Raw genomic sequence first — 23,332 nt, 5'->3', positions numbered from 1 at the left:
GCTTCTCACGCTGCTTCATGTAAACAATATTGTATTCTTAGAATTTATCAGTATGTTTTGCATTCTTGTTCTCTGAGAGAGAATTTGACTGATGGTCATATTGACCAATGGAGTCAGGAGGTTGTAATCTCTTTGGGCCAATCTTGGCCCTCTGTACAAAATGTATATAAGCTTTTGGAATCAGATAATAAAGAGCCTTCCATGTTTCACCAAGCTGCTGCCTGCTGTCCTCTGTGAAGGTCTGCTCCCACGTCGCAACGTGTTGCCCCTCTAAGGGCAGGGGTCACAATGGGGCTTGGGCTACCAAAGTCTCGAGTGCCTCTATGGGCACAAGGCCCCACAGCACAGGGTAATGCTTCAGGTCTGGCAGTGCTGAGCCCATGCCCTGCTTCAGTGACAGGATCTGTCTTTGCTTGTTTTGTGCCATTTTCAATAGTCCTTGTTTCAGTTTCTGTGGGCCCTCACGCAAGCTGGCCCTCGGCAGCAGGCTGGCCCCGGGTCCCTCCCTCCCACCAGGCAGGGCTGCAGGTGCTGTGGGTGAGCGCAGTGACAAGCGCTGGCTCCTCCACTCTGTTGTGACAGAGCTGTTGTGTCTGGTCCTGTTGAGCCAGGGCCACTGGGATAATTCCTAGCGGATGTTCGCAAACAAAAGTTGATAAATGCCATAAATACCAGCCCAAAGAGTGGCATGGTCTGCAGCAATCAAGGCTGCGTTTCTCAGGATGGTTCATGTTTTTGATCAGCCACTGCTGAGTGTTTTGTACTAATTGTGTAATTTTTGTGTCACTGACCAGTCCTTGCACTACTGAATAAAGACCAAATGTCTGTAATTCCTCTAACCTCCATCCTGGACTGTGAAAACCTTTTTAACAAAAAAGGTAAGTTATCTAAAGCTCCAGAGAAGTACATCAGTTCAGAGGTTTTGCTTATCTTAGGTTTGGTAAGTAAATTGCCACTTATTATCTGGGCAGTGAGAGAAAATTTGATAAACTCTAACCATCCAGGATACCCCAGTCTTGAAATCAAGTAGATAGGTACCACTTTCCAAAATCCATGGAGACTGTCACCACTGAGAATCAGTGTGATGACAAATTTTCACAGGAATCAACAATACAGAGAACAAGAACACGATTTTAAAAGGTATTTTGCAACGAATAACATCTATTCCCTATTTCTTAGGAATGGTGTGTCTCTTTTTAAATTATGTTTTGGTTCATCTGGCTTTCTCTCCCATTTGAAACATTTGGCTAGAAAAATAATTATACGCTATTTAAACTGCTAATCAGAGTGGAAGGATTTCTTTGCATCCATGAAGAAGATAGGATGCTTGTGCATTAAATTCACATTCTAGCGAATGCTCTCTATATAATTTAATCAGATACTTCTTTTTGGTTTTCCTCTTGATTAAAAATGGTGGTGCTCCTCTCAGGACTGGGTTAATATCCCTGGAATTCTTCATTTCCCCTCATTCTGTCTGCACAGACAAATTTCTGGAGTCCTGCTGGTCTAGTTAATCTGCTGAAAATTGTACTCTGCTTTTTTTAGGAGACTTGTTTTGTGAAACAAAACTAGCAGATAAATTCTGCTGATTCCCTGTGAGTCACCCAGCAGCAATGGCAAAGCTGGAAGGGAAGAATGAGGAGAAAAGCAGGGTATTGGCAAATGGGCACTGACCTGAAGATCTGACCCAGTGCACACCATTTCAGGCAACTCCAAAAGATGAATACTCAGCTGCTACTGCCAGGTACCCCACCAGTGAGGACATGTGGTTAGCAAGAAAAGTTTTTTAAAGTCTGTTAACAAAATTATTTTCAACTGCTGCTCACACAGGCCATGGTTCACTGGGCCTAAGCACTGGCTGGCTGGCAATAGAGGACAAAATAATTATGAAATTAAGAGTCTACTCAGAGACAAAACACCCTGCACATTTATTACATTATTTTGCCTTGTAAAAAGCTGTGGCATCACATACCAGAGAAATCAAAACTTTGGCTTTCCCACCTTATGCATCATCTAGACAGAAAATGTGCAGGTCACAGGTACCTCTGAACCCCCTCCCTCACCCTGCCCTGCAAGCCTCAGTGGCCTCATAACCAGCAAGAGCAAACTTGGTCATCTACTAAATCTGGTGCTGATCTCAGCCAATCAACTTGCTGTAATATCAGCAAATACTTTTGCTTTTGTAAATCTGTTTTTCCCTCCATAATGAGGTGCCAGCGGGACCAGAAATGCTTTGGATCCAGGAATGTGATGCTTGGCAGGAGGAACAAAGAAATTGCTCATCCAGAAGGGCAAAACAGGACTAATGGTTTTGTTTGCTGGGGAGAAAATGCATGGAAGTCAAGCCAACAACTCCTGCATGGCATCAGAAAGGTGCTGTTGGATGCTACTTTTCATGGCAGACATTGATCTTAGTCATTAATGAGAAATGTCTTCAGTAACAAATACAATCAGATGCTGCAATTCTTCTGAGGTTACAGTCTCTCCATAGATACTGCCCACTGCCCACTAATGTCAGGATCTTCCTGAATTTGACAGGGCAGCTGTTCTTCCTGGCCTTCTGGAAACAGTCCAGCTATGACACATTCCTGATATCCCTTAGCTGCAGGGCATGTTTCATTCTGCTGCTCCAGGCAACTCGATAAAGGCTCCTTCCACCCACTCCAGTTAACCCACCCAGACTGTAACGATACAGCACTCATGAGGGATCATGCCCATTTGCTTAGTTAAAATTAGCTTAAATTGGTTGTTTCATACAAAGAAACACTTAATTTGATTTCATTGTATTTTCTGAGCCAACAGTAGTAATGCTAGATGCATATCAGAGGGCGATTGCTACAGTTCTTTATGAGTAAAGTTATTTTTAAGAATTGTTATCCTTTTCTTGACACCAAGATTTTATGCAGCATAAAATAAAACTTGGTTTCCACCCCTTAGAGAAAGAGAGGGAAAGTCTTCAGCTACTACATAACATAAAAAATCACAAATTTCCATTTGCACTGTTGTATTGTCCTTATTGTCCACATCTACAGGAAAAGTTGACACTTTTTTTTCTTTCTCTCATTTGAGACCACTGGAACTATCCATGCTTTCTTATTATTTTACTTCTGTCTGTGGAGCCCCTCCATGGATGTGAACACTTGATGGATGTGCATCCCTGTGCCTGGTTCTGGAATGACAGCAGTTACCCATCCTGTTCCCCCTAGACATAGGAATCACAGAAGCACAGAATCAATTAGGTTAGAAAAAAACTCCAAGATCATCGAGCCAAACTGATGGCCCAAAATCACCTAGTCAACCAGACCATGGCACTGAGTGCCACATTCAGTCTTTCCTGAAAAACCTCCAGGAATGGTGACTCCAACACCACCCTGGGCAGCACAGTCCAATGTCTAATAACCCTTTCTGTGAAGAAATTCCTCCTAATGTAGAGAATAAATTGTTAGAAAGTCGATACAAAGTTCCAATGTTATAAGTTAATGAGGATAATGAGTTGTTGGTTGAATGAGTTGTTGTGTAAATTCCCTTACCGGCAGGTATGGCCCCCACTACTCCCCTCTCCTCCAAGATAGTGAACCACCCGAGACCATGAGGAGGAGGATGACGTCACCTAGTATGCAAATGTCAGATTCCCATGGGACTTAGGGGAGAGGGAGTTTGCCTAGTGAAGACCCCTAAAAACAACGAGCCATGAGCCACAGTACAGGTAAAGAGCTGAAGTGACACTTCTAACCAGAAGGGACATCGGAGGACATCAAAGCTCTAGTCAGGATCCTTCTCCTTTGTCACCCTAACCAAAGTGAGCCAGGAGTGACATGGGGACCCTGAGCCTGAAACCAGCAGGCGTCTTCTTGGGAACTCCTATGAGGAAGGAAGACTCAGATCTGCCAGACGACAGAGCTGACATCCTCCTCCTCCACCCCGTATCAGGAGCAGCGGTGGTGTGCGTGCACCCCACAGGCCCCCTTCCCAGACTGTTCCTAATAAAGCTGAAATCACTAAGGAGCTGGTCTCCTAGCATTCATTACACTAATGCCCAACCTAAACCTGTTCTTAAGACTGTGTCCCCTTGTCCTGTCGCTGATTTCCCGGGAGAAGAGCCCGACACTCACCTGGCTACAGCCTCCTGTCGGGGAGTTGTACAGAGCGATAAGGTCCTCCCTGAGTGTCCTTTCTCCAGGCCAAACATCCTCAGCTTCCTTGAGAGCTCCTCATCAGACTTGTGCTCCAGACCCTTCCCCAGCTCCGTTGCCCTTCTCTGGACTCGTTCCAGCACCTCAATGTCCTTCCTAAATTGAGGAGCCCAGAACTGGACACAGCACTGTCACCTTCCCATGTCATCCTGAGGGGACGGGGAAGGCACATCGTGCTGTGGGAGGGAAAGGTCAACTCTCAAGACCATAAGTGGGGACGTGGGACAGCGCGGGGACACCTGCACCCTGCTGGGATGGGGACAGCCTCACCGACAGAACAGCTCCGGTAATGTGTCCCCTCTCCCCCGTCCCTCGGACTGTTCCCCGCGCCCAGGGCCGCTGCATGGCATTGCTGAGGGCGGCTCCGCCGCGGCCATGTTGAGGGCGGGGAGCGCGGAGGGCGCGGCGCCTCCTGCTCCCTTCGCCCACTACCGCCGCCGCTCCTGTCGCTCCCAGCGCCCGCTCCCGCCGCTCCGAGCTGCCCGCAGCCGCCGCCGGCGGGGCCGCGCTTCATGGCGACCCCCAGCCCCTGCATCGTGGTGAGTGCGGGAGCTGCCGCCCGCGGGACGGGGGATGTTGGGCGCCGGGGCCGCTATCCCCCGCCTGCCCCCCGGAATACGGTGATCTGTGAGGGAATGCGGGGGGTGGCATGGCGTGTCGTATCGTGTGTTGTGTCGTGTCCTGTCGCGTGCCTGGGCACCGGGAGCCGCCGCCTCGCGGAGTCACCTTGAGGGCAGCCCCGGCCTCCCGGCGCCGGGCCCGGGGCTGCCCGTCCCTGCCCCCGGCCGGGCGCGTACCTTCCCGGAGCGGCCGCGGGGTCCTCGGGGTGGGATCCGGGGAAATCCGGAGCCCGAGGGCGCTGGGTAAAGCCGGCGTTGGCGCCTCCGGAGCGAAGGTGGAAGAACTTCCCCCAGCGCGGCACAACTTCCTATTCCTGTCGCTGTTCGCGGCGTGCCAGAGGCTCTGGTCGGAAGAACCCCACGTGTGTGAGCTGGGTCTGGTTCTGCAGGAGCAGCATCCTTTATATTTTTGCGTAATTGCCGCATCTGCTAAGGTGCTTAATGAGCTAATGCTCATTTTTATTTATCGTTTTTAAGCAAGTGCCAATGCTGATGAAGTGCGTACGGTATCTGATGGTCGAGAGCTGTGACGGCCACGAGGTTGCGACATAAATACCTGCAGTCCATAAAAAACCTGATAAAACCTGTAGGAAGGACCCATTCCCTGCCAGATGCAGAACAGAAGGTTTAGTAGACACGCTGGATATAACGATGGGTCTCACCAAAGAAAAACCCCATGAGTCTTGGGAAGGACCTGCCTTATGTCTTAAAATAAGTCCCTGTGGACTGCAGGGGCCATGAGCTCGAGGTGTGTGTGTAGCTCACACAGGGTCAGTTTTGGATGGGAGGGTGAAATAATAATGAAATTCCCTAGATGAAATACTAATTAAAGATTATTCAACAAAAACCCCATGTAAACAGTTGTCTGACTACTAGCCAGGTAAGTGTTTCCACAGACACTGAAATAAGATTTGAGTCCTGCAAGGGTACTTGTAGCTAAAATGGATGCTTAAAATGCCTGCCCTGGTGAACTATCAGCACTAACCTATTTTCCCTCTGAAATTCTTTTTCACATAGTAGTGTTCAGCTACATAACCAGAGAGGGAAGTAATTAAAAAAACACACCATGTTCAAGCTGCACCAGGGTTAGGGTTCGAGGAAGACTCTGATGTGACAGTGTGCCCTGAACCTCAGCAGTGTTCGGTATCATTATGTATGTATGCTAATCCCTTGTCCTAAATAATATGCACTTGCCAGTGTTGCAGGCTGTTTCATATAGGGAGTTTGCCCATGTGGAACAGGTTTCTGAAAGCTTTAATTTCGGATTCTGAATGATCTTGAACCTCCCCATTTTGGTCAGAGCAGAGTTGCTTCATAGCAGCATAACTTGTCATGCTCCCGTAGCTCTCTTGTCTTGTCCTGCAAGCTGTCTCGTGTGTTTTGTTGTGATCGAGTGTTATGGAGATTTGGAAGGTGTCCATGTCATAACCTCTACTTGCTTAATTGCAGACGCAGGTTTTGCATTACCCTAGGAAAATCAAAGGGGTTAAAAAGCTTATTTTTGTAATGGAATATAGAGTTTCTCCGAGGTGTAGTAACTTCACTTTCCTGCTCTCTACTGGAGGAGAACCTTGTATTTCATGCTGTCCTAGGGTGACTTTATGATGCTTGTATCCCCAATCGTCTGTTCTGTTTGTGTTGGATATTGTGTTCTGTACCTTTAAGACTGGTTCTGAGAGCGAAGGTGGAGTAAGAAGCAGCGCAGTTTGTTTTGAGAAACAGCGTTCACTCCTACACATTTCCTTCTCCTGGACTGTGTTCGTCTGAAAACAGACAGCCAGCGGGACAGAGATCTCCATTGCTTTTAGTTAGTTTAGCTAGCTGAGGCAGAGAAGTTCCCTGGACTTTTTTTTTTTTTTTTTTCTTTTTCTTGGGACTGTTTAAACCTGCTCTGGACTGAAAAACCCAGAAGAGCACCGGGAGCTCACACCTGTGGCCCACCGGGGCCTGGACCTCGGCATTTTTCCAGCGCCAGAGGGACTGATAAGAGACTGAGAGAGCTGAGCTACACCCACGGCAAGAACTTTCTCAATTTGCCATCTCACTTCAGAATGAGAAGTTTTATTGTTTCATATTATTCATTTTTTGTGCTTGTGGGCACTTTGTTAAATAAATAGTTTTTTCCACTTTTCTCTAAGGAGATTTTTTTTCCCCGGACCAATCGGGGGAGGGGCCGTTTGGGTTTGCTTCTTCAGAGGAACCCTATTTGGAGATTTCCTCCCAAATTTGCCCTAAACCAGGACACACGCATTGCATAACAACTCACAATATTTCAAGTAAGCCTTGTGAACTCTTAGATTACTCTGCGTTCAGTGTAGCATGTTTTTAGAGGGGGAAAGTAAGGTGGTTCTGATGAACATTGTGAGTTTGATAGGTTTTACTCATGGGTTTGATATTTTTTACTGAATAAAGCAAAGGACATGAAGTTTCTCAGCACAGACTTTCTATAAGGCTTCGTGGAAATCTCACCTTATTTCCTTTTCAGATTGGCGATGATGAACAAGGTTATGACCTGGAGTTGTTCTGCATACCTAAACATTATGCAGATGATTTGGAAAAAGTCTATATTCCTCATGGGCTCATCATGGACAGGTTTGTTTGACTTCAGACAGTACACTGATTGCATGAAACTGGAATCAACATCTTCCAGTGATAATTTTGCTGCTTGGAGACGGTCTAAATAGATTACATTTAATTAGAGACTCAAATGTACAATTAATATTTTTTTTTTTGGCCTCTAAGAGTTTGTTCATTTGCAGTCATGCTATTCTTTGAAAATTAGTCATAATTCTCAAGCGAAATTTTGTAGTATGTAGCAACTTAGGACTTTTTTTCCAGTGTTTCTTTGATGTTTGACCTTCTTAAAATCTAACTAGAAGACATTTTGTTGTGTCAGATCAGTCTGAAAATTTAGTCTCTTGAATTTCCATAAGATATTAATAACAGTAAACTATTAAGCACATAATTTCAGACTCTCTCATGTTGATGTGGTAGATAAATAATGCACAACTTTCTCCTGCCTTCCAAGAAAGACATTGTCCTCTGCAAATATCAATCTGTCACTTCTGTGGTTGCTGAAATCTGTGATGTGCTGTGCAAGTTTTATCTTGTGTGATCAGAAATGTGTTCATAAGCCTACAAGACATTTTTGTTTTACCTTGTATTTGAAAGTTGCTAATTTCCTTTATGAGAATGAACAACAAATTCAGTGAATTTAAGCCTTTTATGAGTGGTGCTGGATGGGTCTTCCAGAGGATCTTGTGACTAGGAATGCATTTAGATTTTGCGTGGTTCTGTTTGACTAGATACAATGAACATCCCTATAAAAAAAGTTTCTTTTTAAATATTAAAATTTTACACTGGAAGTCCATATAGAGGAAAAAATTGGACAAAGTACAGGTCATTAAGGAATTGACATAAAGTTTATAATGGTTGGCTTTCTCTGAGAAACCTTATGTCAGCTGGCACACAATAAATGCAGACTATGCTTTCTAAAATAAATGGCAAAATAAATTTAGAAACAATTATTGCAGAAAAACGGTGCAGCGTTCTCTTGCTCTGCCTTGCTAGTATTGTATTCTGCTTTCAGGACAAGTTTCTGGCATTCTGATTTGGCAAATAAACATAAACTTTTCAGTTTACAATTTGAGAGTTTTCTTGCTCGCCAGCTGGTGAGGGCTACTGCCCTTGGGGTTGTGTTAGCTTACATTGCTCTTTGCATGGAAGCTGAACCTGTCTTTGGAAGGAGAAAACACACCTTCATGTCTCATATCTGATAGTGAAACAGTTTCAGGGTGTTAAGGTTTGCTTCGGCTGCCCATGACGTAGGAAAACAAGAGCATTTGACAGCGCTGCTGTTGGATTAACCTTGAAAAGCAAAACTTTGTTGACCAGTAACGTGTAAAAGTGACAGAAGTGGTGGGCAAATATTTCCAAGCAAAATGTGTTTCCAAGTTTGCTGCGTGTATTTGCTGCTGCTAGGAGTATCAAATGCTGCTGCTGTGATGAACAAATGAAATGTTCTGACAGCTCACTCTTCCTTGGTTTTGTTTAGGACAGAGAGACTGGCACGAGAAATTATGAAAGGCATGGGAGGACACCACATTGTGGCACTCTGTGTACTCAAGGGTGGCTATAAATTTTTTGCTGATTTATTAGACTACATCAAAGCCCTGAACAGAAACAGTGACAAATCAATCCCTATGACAGTCGACTTCATTAGGTTGAAGAGTTACTGTGTAAGTATCTATGCAGTACTGTGGAATTTTTAGCTAAGTTGACTACAAATTATTAAAAGAGGTGGTTTAATATTGTTACTGCCCTAATATGCTAATATTAAACAAATAATTAAGGGAATTAAGAGTCACAAGCCAATTTACTCTTTCTCTACCTTATTATATAATGTGTTTTCTTTTAGACCTTGATATCTCCTCACCCCGGTAAAATCATTATGCTGAGGAAAGAGACCCTTTACTTGTTCAACGATTTCCTCTCTGCCCTCTACCTCATCTCTAAAGCTGTGGCTCTAGACTGGTACAGAGAATTCTCCTGCAACTATTGTTACAAAGATTTAAGTCTCGGAGTATTTATATGGCCCAGACATCATTCTTGGACAGGATGACTTGAAAGCTGCAGAAATAGTTCCCTATCTCATTTTTGTTTGGATGAACCAAACAATTAACAAAATTAGTTGTATTTGGCCATGAGGAAACACTAGATACAGAAACCTAGATTAGTGATTAATAGCCCCTGAATATGGTATTACCTTTTCAAGACAAGGCATAGGTTGCCTTGGGTTTAGATTTTTAGGGAAAGAATTTCTTTTGATTCTGAACACAGGTATTCAACTTTATAGGGAAACAGAACATTCTGTAACATGAGCTAACTTAGGTTTTATAGAAGGAAGCATAGGGTTATGTTGTGCAGGTCAGGGGAAGAAGCAGGTGTTTGTCAACACTGTATGATTTCCAGCTTACTGACAGCCAAGTCTCATGTTTTGGGGATTTCAGATTATTTTTTTTTCCTAAGACCATCTATAAGATGGAAATAATGACTTTTTTTTTTGTTTCAGTTTAGAGTGTTTGAATACATTGTTTCACAATGTTATGCTGTTTGTTCTATATCGGCAGCTTTGCATTGAAGTCAGGGTTACTTGTTACAGCCATAGACCAGTCCCTATTCCAGCAGAAAAATACAGATAACTGAATTGAAAAAATCACTCTCATCCTTTGTTTCATTAAACTGTGAAACCTGAGATGGAATTATTTACAAACTTAGTCTGGACTGTTGCAGAACTTGATAAATCCATGATTGCTATCAAGCTTTCTGTTAAGATGTCATGACAAAGCCAAGAGCTGCATGGGGCTTTGGTCCAGTCCTTTTGCAGGACAAGCAGCCCTGGCTTCCCGAGGTGCACACACAGCTGCCTGTCTAGGGGTTTCCTGGAGACCACACTCAGGTTTGCAGAGCACGAGGCACTAATTTAGTTATGTGCTTTAATGAGAGTGCAAGGCTGGGCAGAAGGGCTCATGCCAGCCTTTGGTTGTATCTCACAAGGCACTTTGTGCTTGTGCACTGTGTTAAAATCAGTGAGGGAGAGCAGTCTGAGCCTCTTTTCTTCTGTGCCTCCCAAAAGGGGAGGCTCCTGCCTCCAGTCCACTTCACCCCAAAGCCCCCACATGCCCATATATGCTGCCTGTAAAAGCTGCAGAAAACTGAATGTCTCTATTACAGAATAGTAGGTTAAAGAATAGGAAATTATGACTTCCACCTGTTTTTTCTTGGAGAGAAAATTGTGTATCTTCTGCTTTCTCCACTTAGGAATGCTTCCAATAACTTACTTCCCTTGTTTAAAAAATCAGTACAAAGACTACACCCTTCATGCTCTCTACTTTCTAACTCAGAAAAAAATACTGGAGAAACAGTTTGAAACACCTGGAAAAAGTCTCTGCTAAAAAGCAAGGCTGACTTTTTACTGGTGTCCCAGGTGTGTTTTGGTTCATTTCTTTACTATAGCTGGTTTTGTTTATTCCCCCTCAGAACTACAGTGCCTAGATATTAATAGGGGAGTGAGCAGCAAAGTGAGTTTTATGGAGATTACAATCCTGTTTTTACTATAGAAACAAGTGGATGAGGAGAAAAGCAGAGAAATGTAGACGGCTTTTGAAGCCAAACGCTTTCCTTGAGGTGTTGGCTTGAGGGTTTTTGATTTTGTCAGCCAGTTCTATAAAATAATGTTTTCTTGTTCTGGATGAGTGAGGAGCTGCTGTTATGTGATGCCTCCACTACACTAATCATGAGCATTTCTTTTCTGTAGACTCTCTTAGGTGGTTATTAATATCCAAATTTAGGTCTTTTAGATTGCATAACTTGATAGACTGGATAAGATTATCCTATCGTGGACATGTATGTAACAGCTTGACTGAGTCTTCCATGAGTAACAGAGTCAGAGTGCTAAATCTGCTCTGTAGTTATGATCTGTGCTTTGCTACAGGAAGGCATCTGTGTTCAGTGGTGTGAAAATCATCACAAACTGTAATGGACAGTTGAAAGTGGAGCTTTCAACTCTCTTGTTGCTGTCTCTGGATGTGATTACTGGATCATGCTGCCTGCCTTTACAGACTAGATAAAAGATGTTAAAAATATCCTTGTTGCATAAATGAACCAGATGAACTTTTGTAATGGTTCTGTAATTGATGTAATTGAAGTTCTATTCTTGTTTCAAACTGATCATTTAATATTTACAAGCATATGGGGGGTTTTTTTTGTGTTGCAATGCAAAGTTCATACTGTGCTGCACCCAAAATAATTCTCGAAGAATACTGACATGATCAAGCTATGATTAAACTTTACTTGTAACTCCAGTTTTCAAAGTCCTTATGGATGAATTCTAATGGTCTGGCAGACTGTTAAGAAATGGAAAGATAGTGTTTGTGATCAGATCTGGCTCTCAGTATTCTTGACAAACAGTTTATTCTGTTTGTGTTACAAGAACAATGGCTTTTCACCAGTCTCCTGCATTTAAGCATGGAAATGAGCAAATGTTGCTTGTATAGTCATGAAGGGCAGCCAAGACAGTGGATGTGTTGCACTGTCACTGGTGAAAATAGGGATTTTTGGTGGCGTACATGGTAAACTCTGGTTAGGCTGGTCACAGCACTATTCTGAAAGGTCTCTGCTAACCAAACCTTACAGCAGATACTGTGAGGAACTTAAAATACCACTTTAAAAGGTGATCTTGGAGTCACTTGAGTCAGGAGTTACAATCTTGTAAAACATTGTTTTCCAAGTGACAACAAGGAGGCAGTGCAAACGAATCTAAACAGTAAAACTTTTATGTGTTTAAACATGAAGCAATAAAGTCTTACCAGTACTGAACACAGAAATAAGGCTCCTGAAGATAATTAAAACATTGTTTAATGATTAAACAAAGTTCTTGCCAGTGGAAATCTGGTTACAACCAATGTCAGAAATCTTTAACTGTTTTTTCACCCTTTCATTGCTCAGGAACTTAGCACCTGCATATGAGATCTAATAGGAACTGTGAGACATTGTCAAGATTTAAAGTCAGTTGAGTGAGTTTAATAAACTGCAAAGATTTGTGAGGCACTCCTAGCAGCTGTTTTTAACTTTCCTATATAACAGTTCATTTACATTTTTATCACAGTTTAGAATTACTGAAGCAAAGTGCAGTGTAGTGATGGTGTACCTGTGTTACTCTTCAATTCTATAAGAAGTAATTTGATTTGTTACCAATATTGGCTGTAAACTAAGTATAAGCTTTTCTGGCTATTTTTGTAGCTCATTGTTCTAAATAGCAATTAGTGCCTTGTTTGCTGGCTATTCTTGTTATGATTGCCTATTCTTATTCAGAGTAAGATTTTCTAAAGCAATAAAGTTTAAAATGTAAATTACCAGCTATATAGCATGCTGTAGCTGGGAAACCAGAAGTGCCTTTTGTCCTGTTTCTATATCAGTAGAGAATGCATAGTAAGTCCCTGCTTTTTAGATACATATGTGTATATAATGGTCACAGATGAGAGATAATGCCTATGTTCATGCAAATCTCTTGTCAAACAGTCTTTAATCTGAAATACCATCTTTGAAGTTGATCACTTGTAATTTCTTTGTTCATAGAGGGATGCTGTTGCTGCCTGCTTCTGAAAGCTTTAGCATTTACTAGTTGTGTACTTCACAGTTTTGACATTTACTGCAAGAAGAAAATCAGTTTAATTCTTGTCATGCTAATGTTCACCCTCCTCTTTCTTAGAATGATCAGTCAACTGGAGATATCAAAGTCATTGGGGGAGATGACCTCTCAACCTTGACTGGAAAGGTAGAGCTCTCTGTGTGTCTGTGTTGGTGTTCCACTGAAGGAGTGGTGGGAATTCATACTGTTGAGGTGTGTAAGGTGCACCCCAAGCCAGGAACACAGGTCCCCATGATAGGCAGTGACAAGAGGAGGAAAAAGGAGAATTTAAATTGAGGATCTGCTTTTCTCCAGTGATTCTATGGAGATCATTGAGACAGATGTCAGGGGGTAAAGCACCACTGCTCCTGCTCTGTCAGAATACATCACTTTCCCTTTCTCCTCACACATAGGTGATTTTTAAGACATGTATGTCAATGTAAAGGATGTAGGTATGACAGAATTGTACATGTCTGCAGTAGGACACTTTTCTAGAAGAATAGCAATTGTATAGACTCTGTTTTGATCTCTTTTGCATATGTCTAGAATTTTCAAAGTCTGAATAATTCAAAGACTGTACTTAACATGAGCTGTTGAGAAGAATCTCAGCTAATTGTTATTAGAGCATCAGAAATGTTAAACTACAAAGCAGTTGCAGTTACACATGTAAACATACTTAAATGGTGGTACAAATTTAACTGCACTGAAAATGAGTTATGAAGATTAATAAGAAATTGTATGTTGTCTAGATACTAATGGATTTGTTTTTCTTCCTACCAGAATGTTTTGATCGTAGAAGTAAGTACTATGTTTCACTTGGAAGTTCTAATGTGTGACAGATAAAAGAGTTCTAATAGAAGTTGTTCCTAAGCCAGAAAACCTAGTTTCTGGTTTCAAGGCTTCCAGCTTCTGATTTCAGGCCTGAATTTTGCAAGTGGTCTCTGAATTTGAACTAAGCTGTGTTTTGAATTCTCAAATTGCATTCAATTGCTATATTTAACCAGGAAAGCATCCATCTAAAATGGTTTGTATTTTCTTTCAGTTTTCTGAGATTTTGTCAATTCTAAAATGTCTATTCCCCCCCCCTTTTTTTTTTTTTTTTTTTTTTGTTTGTTTGTTTGAAAAAGTAGCCTGAAAAAAAAGTGATACTAAGCATGTTATTGTTCTGGGTTCATCACAGCAAGCTAGGAAATTAAACTGCAGAGGTAGAAAGAAGTTCCTGGTATGAGTATCCTAAAATATGTGAAAAACAGATTTAAGCCCAGTGTCCCTGTGTGTAGTTTGTTTAAAGAATAGTGACATAGGGAATTCTAATTCTTAATTAGCATTTTGCAATTGCTAAATTCCCATTCCTCTGTCTTGTCATGGTTCTCTGGGTGATACCAGGTGCAGTACAGCTCAGTTTGATTGCCTGGTAGGTGCTATTGCTTAATTCTTGCTTTCATACCTCTATCTTGATGAACACCACTGCTAATGTGCAGCCAATGTCACTTTCCTTGAGTACAATTGACAATTTCAGGATAGGGAAGCAGCAGCAGTAGACAGGAAAGGCGGATGTGCAATCTAATAATATGTTAAGGCTCCAAATAATGGAAATGGCATGCTTGTAAGCAAAGAAACAACTATGACAACTGATTCATCAGCCAAAGGAAAGGATGTTCCCTCTCATAAAATGTGTTTCTATGTATTATTTTCCTAATTTGAGAAGGTTATATTATTCCACAGGAAGCACATGCAGTTCCAAAACTCCTACCAAAATAGTATGTATACAGCAGTCATTGTGTGATCAGTGGTGTCCTTTGAAGTATATTTTGCTTCAGATAGACAGATGTGTTTAATTATGTATCTGCTCCATTTCAGATGAATGTAATCTCCAGATTAGGTTAGTTTTTTATTTGTTTAGTGAGTCATCTGTCCAGTGACTCATCTTATACACTCAGATATGAACACTTACTGATCACCATTTTATCTGTCAAGTGATAAAATGCACATTTATTGGAAATTTAATGTCTTGAGTGCTAGGCTTTTCTTTATTGCATCCCTTTAATGTCCAAAAGAATTCTGTACAAAATGGAGATTCATCTCCTATGAACAGCTTATCACACAACAGCAAATCAGTAATAGGTTCTGCTTTTCTCTTTGAGCATGGAAGTAGCTGTTTATTTACCAACTTTGATTTTTATCTATATACCTGTACATCTTCAACTTCTGTGGAGTTTAATGATTAAAATCATTGAGTGTTAATGGTAGTGCTAACAGGCGCTCTGTTGAGTTTGTTGTTTAATTTTTATTTTAATTGTGAGTCATTGGAAAATCGGCTGAAACCAGGATATTGCTGCTTCTTTGCTGTCTGCCTCCACTTCAAATAGATTTGATTTTAGGCCAGGGCAAGGACTGTCCCTGTAAAGATGGTGTGATTGAGTCCAAATGAGACGGCCATTTCTGATGCTTCAGTTTCAAGCCATATATTCTCATTTTATTTTCTGTTTATATGTGCAGTGAATGGGATTAAAATGCCGTATCAAAATTTATTTTAGTGTGTTTTAGACTTCAGAACTGCACTCAGACTTCCCTGTGCAATTTCTTCAGATATTTCTTGGCTCTGTAAAGTAAACTGTACTCCTTTTCCTTTAACTGCAATAACGAGTTTTTCTGCCTGTTCTCCCTTCTTTTTTTCCCGTTGAATACTCTGTAACTGAGCTCAACAGCAAGACTAACATTACTCTTATCATACTCAAATTAAACATTATCTCATTGCTGCAAGGACCACAAGCCATAAAATATCCAGAAGGAGCCAAGGTCATTGCAGTAACTGCTTGTTCAGCAACTGCTTACAAAGTCGTGGTTATCCACAACAATTAAGCACTCTTGTTAATGTGTGTGATCACTTTACCCAGTGTGGTTGTGTAAGCTCAGCGCTGTGTTTTGTGCCATTTGTATTTGGTTGTGAGCATTTTTACAGGCTGCAGTTTGCCATATTTTCATGCTGCTGTGGATGAGCAGTTTTGGTGGTAGAAATTTGAAAGTGCTACTCTGACATGTTTAATATTCTGTCTTACATGAGTGTTTTTATTTTCAGGATATAATTGATACTGGTAAAACAATGAAAACATTGCTGTCTCTACTTAAACAGTACAATCCAAAGATGGTGAAAGTAGCCAGGTAAATGTTTGATGAGTATTTGTGCTGGTATTCACCTTAAGAAGGTTTAAAAAAAAACCCAAACCAACAAGTAAAAACAAACATAGAACACATTTCCATGGAAGAGAAACAGGAGGGAACATTTCTGCAGGAGTCCTATGTGATGTGATCTGTTGAAGTCACCACTTGTTTTAAACTCCTAAAGCACTTTTGCATGTTATAAGCACATATATATGTTAAGGATATTGGAAACACCGTTTTTTCCAGTCTTATTGCTGGAAGAATTCCTGTGCTTCAGAAAGGCATAACTTGTGCATGCCTGGAACACCTCTTGCCTATCATATTATGGTAAGGTTTGTGGGCTTTTACCACTGAAGTTCAAGTTTAGAAGTATCTAGAAGAATTTAAATCTTTTGGTCTTAAAAGAAATATCCTCTCAAGTTAATAGAGGTATTTTCAACACAAATTTAGTTCATAAATGTAGACTTTAACTTGAAGGGGGAATAAGAAAAATTAGTGGCTGTCACTTACCTGTATGTAGTGTCTCTCCAAAAATGTTTGTTTCTTCTGGCACTATCTGCAACTTCACTATACTTCAGTGGTGTACCTGTGCAATGGAGACATTTTTTCTATTTTTCCTTCTTTAATTGTGGAATTTAATTAATTTGCACACTAACATGAATGAGTGTGTACTGTGCACAATGCAGCTGAGCTTTCGAGGTCATTCTGTGAGAGTCACCCAGCCATATGCTCTTCCAGGCTTTTCTACTTAGTTATACCTTTAATCAATTAGTTTCAAAACATTTCATAATTAAATAACTTGCAACCTACAAGAAATATTGAGGATGATACTGTATTATTAACCAATATCAACATTCCTCCTACTTCTTTTTACATTGCATCTGTTGTGCTGCTATACTGTGGTTGTGGTTTTTTTAATAAAAGTATAATGATTGCTGGGTATTAGAGATAAAGCAGAGATGGGTGTAATATCTAATTGCTTGTGTTGCCATAACAATGTCAAAGCAGTCGTTAGACTTACCAGAACAGATCTTCTTGCTGATAATCTGGAGGTGACCTGCTGAAGGTGAGGCCATTGTGGATTTCTCCATGGCCAGTTTTTAAATTTGTCACTGAAAAGTGTTGTAACACTACAGTGTAGATCTATAATACAATACAATGCAATGCAATACAATACAATATAATATATATGTGCAAAGACTAATTTTCTGTATTTTAAACGTGTTGCAGTAATTTGGGTCTGCCCAGGGAAAGACTTTACCAGGGAAACATGATCATTCTAGATAGTCTTACGGTCTTAGTTGCTTCACTTCTCTCTCTTCTATTTATTTTCTTCTTTGTTAATTTTTGGTGGTTGTTTTGTTGTTGCAGTTGTTGATTGGGTTGGGGGTTTTGAGGATTTTTTTTTTTGTTTTGGTTTGGGTTTTTTTTTTAGTTTTCCATTTATTTTCCTTCAGACAATTGAGTAGTTGTAGTAGGGAGATGTTAACTAATGCTAGTACTATTTTGGGGTTTCTTTGATCAAATCATACACCAATTCTCAAAAATTAGGTCTCTCAATTAGAAGTTTCAGAAACTAAAATCAAAACTGTGACTGTGGCAAATGAAGCCACATCTTCAGGGGTGATCCAGAAGGGAAGAGGGTCTGTGCTTAGTGTACAGTGTTATGCTGGTCCTGTTGGCATTCAGCCATCAACCACCTTTTCTTTTCCTCCCTAAGTCTCTGTTTCCCAGACAGACAAATGTCAGGCCTGTGGGATTGTCTTATAAGAGATAGATGTGCTCTACTGAATAATAAGCAAATCAAACTAAGCTAGCAGGGCATTTCTCTCTACCACAGTACCCCCAGCTTTGTATCTCCATGCTTTTTATCCCTCTGACCATTAATTCTAGTATCCCCTGATCATCAGAATCAATTACATTTTCTTTATGGTGGTGATTAGTACTTCCAGTGAAAACCAGTTAAGGACAAGTTGTGCAAGTGCAATTGAGATTACATTCAAGCAGCTGAACTTTTGCTTCATAAAACTTAGGCTTTTGTTGGGCTTTTTTCTTGGGCCACATCCCAGATTGTTGCCTCTTAACCTACAAGGTAAATTGCACCTGAAGTTCCTAACATATATAAAATCCCAATAAGTGACTTTTCACAGTGAAAATCCATCCAAATCAGTGTCTCCCAGCCTTTTCCTTGCAGAACTGTTAGTTAGCCTTTAGGCTGTGAACCATTCTTGATTCTAGGAAGTTTTGATTTTGTCATTATGATCTTTTGTACCTCCAAGTAAAGTAATGCTTTAAAATATGTGTAATTATGCTGTCAGTTATGCATACTTAGGCCTAACAGCTTCTCTGTCATCAAAACAGTCTCATATATTAGTATGTGGTGCTTTTCCATGTTTCAGTTGTACATTAATTTTATTTTACAGTTTGTTGGTGAAAAGAACTCCTCGAAGTGTGGGATATTGGCCGGACTGTAAGTGACTTTTGACAACTATTTTTCATTATTAAAAGTATGTCTGTGTATTGTGTACCTTTTGCTCAAAGTCCAAGGATGTTCCAAATAGGTTTTCACTAATTATTCTTGAAAAAGTTTGCTCATATTTAGATAATTTAAATATTTGGAATGTATTTTGAGACAGTTAATCAGGATTTGTAACATTTGCAACATTTTATTATATTGAAAATCAAACTTTGATATTTTGGTCTAGGTTACACTTTTGTCATGTGCAAATTCTCTCAGATTGCATGTAATCAAATGCTTCAGTCAGTGGAATCCACTGGATTCACCTTTTGACACTTTTGAGAGTGATTTGTGTGCCTTAGCCTAGCCACCTCCTGCCATTTGGCTGTCCCCAAGAATGTGGGAAGATCACTAGGGGTAGCAGGTCTGATAAAAGTTTACAGTGATAAAATGCCTAAATTGGCACTGGTTATGTCTGGGCATCTGAATTACTCCCTTCTTGTCCTCTCCTGTCTGTCCCAAGACTGTTAGTGAAGGAACAGCATCCACAGCGGACAGTGGTAAGAGAGTGACAGCTCCTCCTGCCTTGGGCAGGGCTGTATGTTTTAACTGTGTTCTAGAGGCTAAATTCCTGTTACTTTCATTATGGAAGTGAAGTGAATAGAGCAGCAGAATCACATTTTCTTCCTCCTCCTTTCCAAGGTTGTACAATGCTCTGTAAGTGAAGCTTTTCGATACCTCGAGGCTTCATTGAGGTGTTCCCCTCATTCAAGGATGCCCCTCATTCCTGGGATCTCATTATAGGCTTAGCTGGGCTAATGGTGCCTTCAGAGCATCTTGCAGCAGATGACTTGTTTTGCTATCTGTCCCCAGAGAAAACCTGTCCAGAGCAGGACATATGAGCTCTGAAGGAGACAACAAGGCAGCAATGGCTGGGTCTCCATTGTATCCCTGTATTGTGAGGCCCAATAAGTGCTAAACATCACCTTAGGTTTTCCAAAAGTGCCCACAGCCTTTTATTTGAATTGCACAGTTTATCCTCCTATTTTCCTTATTGTAGCCAGGGAGAGAAAAAAGACACAGCTTTCCTGCTCAGGAGTCTTTCATTTTAGCACAAGGGGGAAAAGACCTTTGGAAATTTTATATTTTAGATAATTTAATTTTTTTGTCATTTTATAGTGTATGTAGACAGAGTGGACTGGTACTGCCTGACAGTGTCCTGCTAGAGCTGTTCAGACAATCTGGAATGGCTGATGTCCTCTTTTTAGGCAGATTCTTTGGGAGATAAAAATCACAACCAAACACAAAAAACACCAACAAACCAAAGCCAAAAGCAAACCCAAAGCATCCAGCCCACACCTGTTTCTGAAACCTGCAAATGACCCTTCCTGCAGCCCTGTCTGGAGTGCAGGTCCAACTCCCAGAGGTGTTGTCTCTTGAATCATGCTATAAGGGGGACTTGTGTTGTGCTCATGAGTCCACTGCTGCTGCACTGGGATGTCAGGCATCTAGGAAGTGCCAGGAAGGATTGGCACTTTTGTACATATTTGCAAAGTCAGAGGACATTTTCAAGGAATTTTACATTCTCATAATAATATCCTGTCAGTAAATTTAAGAGCTTCCATTCATTTCTTGCATATTAGCACCAGGCAGCTGTGTGGGAATCAATAAATACATCTATTTAGTTTCCTTTAGTGGATAAAACAACAAAGTAAGTTAAAATTGTAAAATAGCTGAAATATTAATCTGAGGGTACTTGAGTGGAAGAAATAAAATGAGCGAAAATCTATATCTATAAAATTCCATATTGTCTCGGTAAAAAGGTCTAGTGAACTCTAGGAAGTTCTTTTTATAACACACTGGTGACTTACGGTCTTTTTCAGTTGTTGGATTTGAAGTGCCAGACAAATTTGTTGTGGGATATGCCCTAGATTACAATGAATACTTTAGAGATTTGAACGTAAGTAATTTTTCCTGTATGTTTTTCTCCATTTAAAACTGGGGAGGAGGAAGGAAGGGAAATCTCCTTACATCATTCTCCCTGCTTTGTAAATCATGCCTCATGTTCTAGTGATGAGAACAAGCCTGAGAGCAGCAGGGCAGTGTTTGGAGCTCTAATGAAACAAAAAAAATTATTTTGCTGCATGCAGAGTGGAGGCTGCACAGCTGTCAGCTTTGAAATAATGTGAAGCTTCTTGTCTCACCAGATGTCTGCAACAAATAAGTGCATTTGCTTAGTTACGTCAGAGTTAAAGAAGAGAGACCTGGGAAGAAGTTAAGAAGGGCTCACATTTTATTTTTTTTATCATTAACTCTTCATCTGGGTCTCACCAAACCCAGCAGACCCTGGGTAGGACAATTAGGAGAGGAGAAAAGAAGGCAATGTGGATATTTTTGGACCAAAAAAAGGCCTAAGTTTTTCTGCATAAACAGTGTCAGAAGATTCTTCCTCCTGAAGTGTGTACGGCACACTTGTGTTGCTTTCAGAAGCTCGTTACTGATGTCAGACCTTGGTTACTTCCCTAACAGGAGCTTTTTATTTTATTTTGTTTCAGCATATCTGTGTGATCAGCGAGACAGGGAAGCAGAAGTACAAAGCATGAAAGCAGAGTTCAAGTGACAACAGAGCTTTAAAATGTTTTGTTTACTGAGTCCTATCTTTCACAGGCTTCAGCTCTGGTACACCAGCTACACTTGTAGACTGCCCCAGCTCCATTGCCATATGCTTACTGTAATTTATTGCATGTACAATATAAGACCTCATCTTGTTCATTTATATTTTAGAAATGTAAACAATTAGTGCAGTTCTGCACTCCTTATTTTGAATTGCACTATGACTACCGACTATCGCTGCCCCTGGTTGGATTGTGCTGTTTGTGAGCTCCAGTCTAACTCTTGCAGTGGTAAAATGCTTAAACCTCATCAACCCAGAACTGAAATAGTTCAAGTACTGTAAATGTAAAACACTTTATGATAGGGAAGTCTATTAGTAATATTTTTAAAATCTGTAATTTAAGTTTTATATTTTAATGCACAGATGTGATTGTGATTAATGGATAGTTCCACCTTTGGGTGTTACAAAGCACGAGGAGCAGCCAGTTACAATATCTGTAATCTCCAAGGGGCTCATCCAAATCTCCTGGAGTTGCCTTATTGCTGTAAAGAAAGTCTGGGTGAAAAGTGTGTTTTTTCTTTTTTCTTTTTTTTTTAAAGATGGAACGACAAAACAGAATGCTTAAAATCTAGTTTTTAGTTCAGCTGCCTATTTCTGTTAGATTTTTTTTTTTTTCTTTAAAGATATCCATCAGTCTGTGGAATTGCCTTTTAAATTTAAAGAATTTTAATATATTTGTGGGGGAAAAAAGTATTGTAATGTTTACTTTATAAGATCTACAAAGCAAAGTACTTTAAATAAAGGCTGTCTCTAAAATAAGCTTCACACATCTATCCCACTTATTCTGTATATTAAAGTGCTCTTGAAATTTTCTTCTCAGTAATATTTTTTGTAAGTCCGTGTAACAGTAAAGGCAGACTCTACATTTGTTACCTTTGTAGAGCTTTTGGTTAATGTAATCCTGTCTAAGAGGCAGATGATAAAAGTGCTATGGGAAGATATTGAAACAATTGCATATTCTCTAACCAAACCAGATTCCAGAGAGAACAGTTGAAGCAAGTCCTTTGTTCTGTCTTGGCAAAAAATGAAGAGTGGAGTTTCTATGTCCATTAAACATATCCATGTGGGAAAAAACCCACAAAAAACCACAACCATTTTGTAAGTAATCATTTTAGTTTGTTTCATTAGCACTTCTGTTCATGTGGAGTCCAGTTCTGAACATGGCAACCCAGCTCACACCTGTGTTTGTGCTGTGCTTTTTGGTTCCTGTACTTCTGCATGTGGATTTTCCCACCACATCCTTGGATTTAATGCTGCTCAGTGCCTAATACACAATGGAGTTTTTGAAAGATTCTATTTTGAAAGAATTTTCTGTGGTTTTGAAGTTTGAGTCTGTACTTTTGCAGGAACTGCACACTACTGCCCATCCATGGCCTGCTCAGTTACAGCTGACCTAATATTAATTATGTTAATATCAGACCTAAAATATGAATTCACACAATGTAATTCACATCACATGACCACATTTTGTGAGATCTATTTGTAAATTGGAATTCTCTTTAACAAATATTAGAACACTGATCATAATTATACTGTAGGTTATTCTTTCAAAGAGCTTTTCTTCCAATGCACTACAAAGTCTGATTGTATTTCTGGATTTGTCCTAAATCACCTTTGTGTATCTGCCTGTTCAAGAACCTGTGACTTGTTGCAAAAATATGCAGTGCATCTCCAAGAAGAGGAAATACTCTGGCTCTTGAGAGGTTTTCTGGTCATGGTTAAGACAATTACTCACATGATGTGAAAAACGAGGTTCACTTTTTCGTAAATTTTAAGAAATATGTTTAATAAAATAATTAAGACAATTAGGAGATAAAGAAAGCAAAGTACGGCTGGCTGGGTGTCTTGGCACTTAGCCAAGTCCACCCCTTGCTTTCTCAGAGGCACTCGTTAAATACCCTTCCTGTCACATCAATATATGAATATTCATAAAATTCCATAAACTAGTTTCCATATTCCAGGAACTGTTTTGCATGGCCCCTCCTTGGGTCCACCTTTTTAGAGCATGCGTGTTTCATGGCTGTGTCTTTATTATCG

General features: G+C 40.5%; 1 protein-coding gene and 1 long non-coding RNA gene across 5 annotated transcripts; one reads left to right on the top strand and one right to left on the bottom strand.

The window, feature by feature from the left end:
- Positions 1-1,892: 1,892 nt before the first annotated feature.
- LOC310922021 lies at positions 1,893-5,225 on the bottom strand. The gene is made up of 3 exons (XR_014592272.1): positions 4,991-5,225; positions 4,113-4,289; positions 1,893-3,202 (listed from the first exon to the last, which is right to left on the bottom strand). It is a non-coding gene; the product is annotated as an uncharacterized lncRNA (long non-coding RNA).
- Positions 4,605-22,106, top strand: LOC310922020 (hypoxanthine-guanine phosphoribosyltransferase-like). Of its 4 annotated transcripts, none has more exons than XM_083882306.1 (9): positions 4,605-4,732; positions 7,299-7,405; positions 8,868-9,051; positions 13,083-13,148; positions 13,782-13,799; positions 16,081-16,163; positions 18,587-18,633; positions 20,505-20,581; positions 21,177-22,106. In XM_083882306.1, exons 1-9 carry the CDS (start codon positions 4,706-4,708, stop codon positions 21,222-21,224), a joined length of 657 nt encoding a protein of 218 aa, XP_083738432.1. In that variant the 5' UTR covers positions 4,605-4,705; the 3' UTR covers positions 21,225-22,106. The 4 variants fall into 4 exon arrangements, with proteins under 4 accessions (XP_083738432.1, XP_083738434.1, XP_083738431.1 ...); XM_083882308.1 differs by lacking the exon at positions 4,605-4,732 and adding an exon at positions 5,329-7,089; XM_083882305.1 differs by lacking the exon at positions 4,605-4,732 and adding an exon at positions 7,151-7,174.
- The last annotated feature ends 1,226 nt before the right edge of the window (positions 22,107-23,332 follow it).

This window comes from Zosterops lateralis (genome assembly GCF_965231275.1).
Source record: "Zosterops lateralis genome assembly, chromosome: W".
Taxonomy (NCBI): Eukaryota; Metazoa; Chordata; class Aves; order Passeriformes; family Zosteropidae; genus Zosterops; species Zosterops lateralis.
Note: the sequence above shows the minus strand (reverse complement) of the source record. Positions and strands in the feature narration are given on the sequence as shown.

What these genes read in the sequence shown, in the direction of transcription:
- LOC310922020 (XM_083882306.1), top strand. Translation starts at nt 4,706, where the DNA reads ATGGCGACCCCCAGCCCCTGCATCGTG. An exon ending in CATGGGCTCATCATGGACAG is followed by an intron (nt 7,406 to 8,867) that starts GTTTGTTTGACT and finishes GGTTTTGTTTAG; the next exon opens with GACAGAGAGACTGGCACGAG. An exon ending in AATACTTTAGAGATTTGAAC is followed by an intron (nt 20,582 to 21,176) that starts GTAAGTAATTTT and finishes ATTTTGTTTCAG; the next exon opens with CATATCTGTGTGATCAGCGA.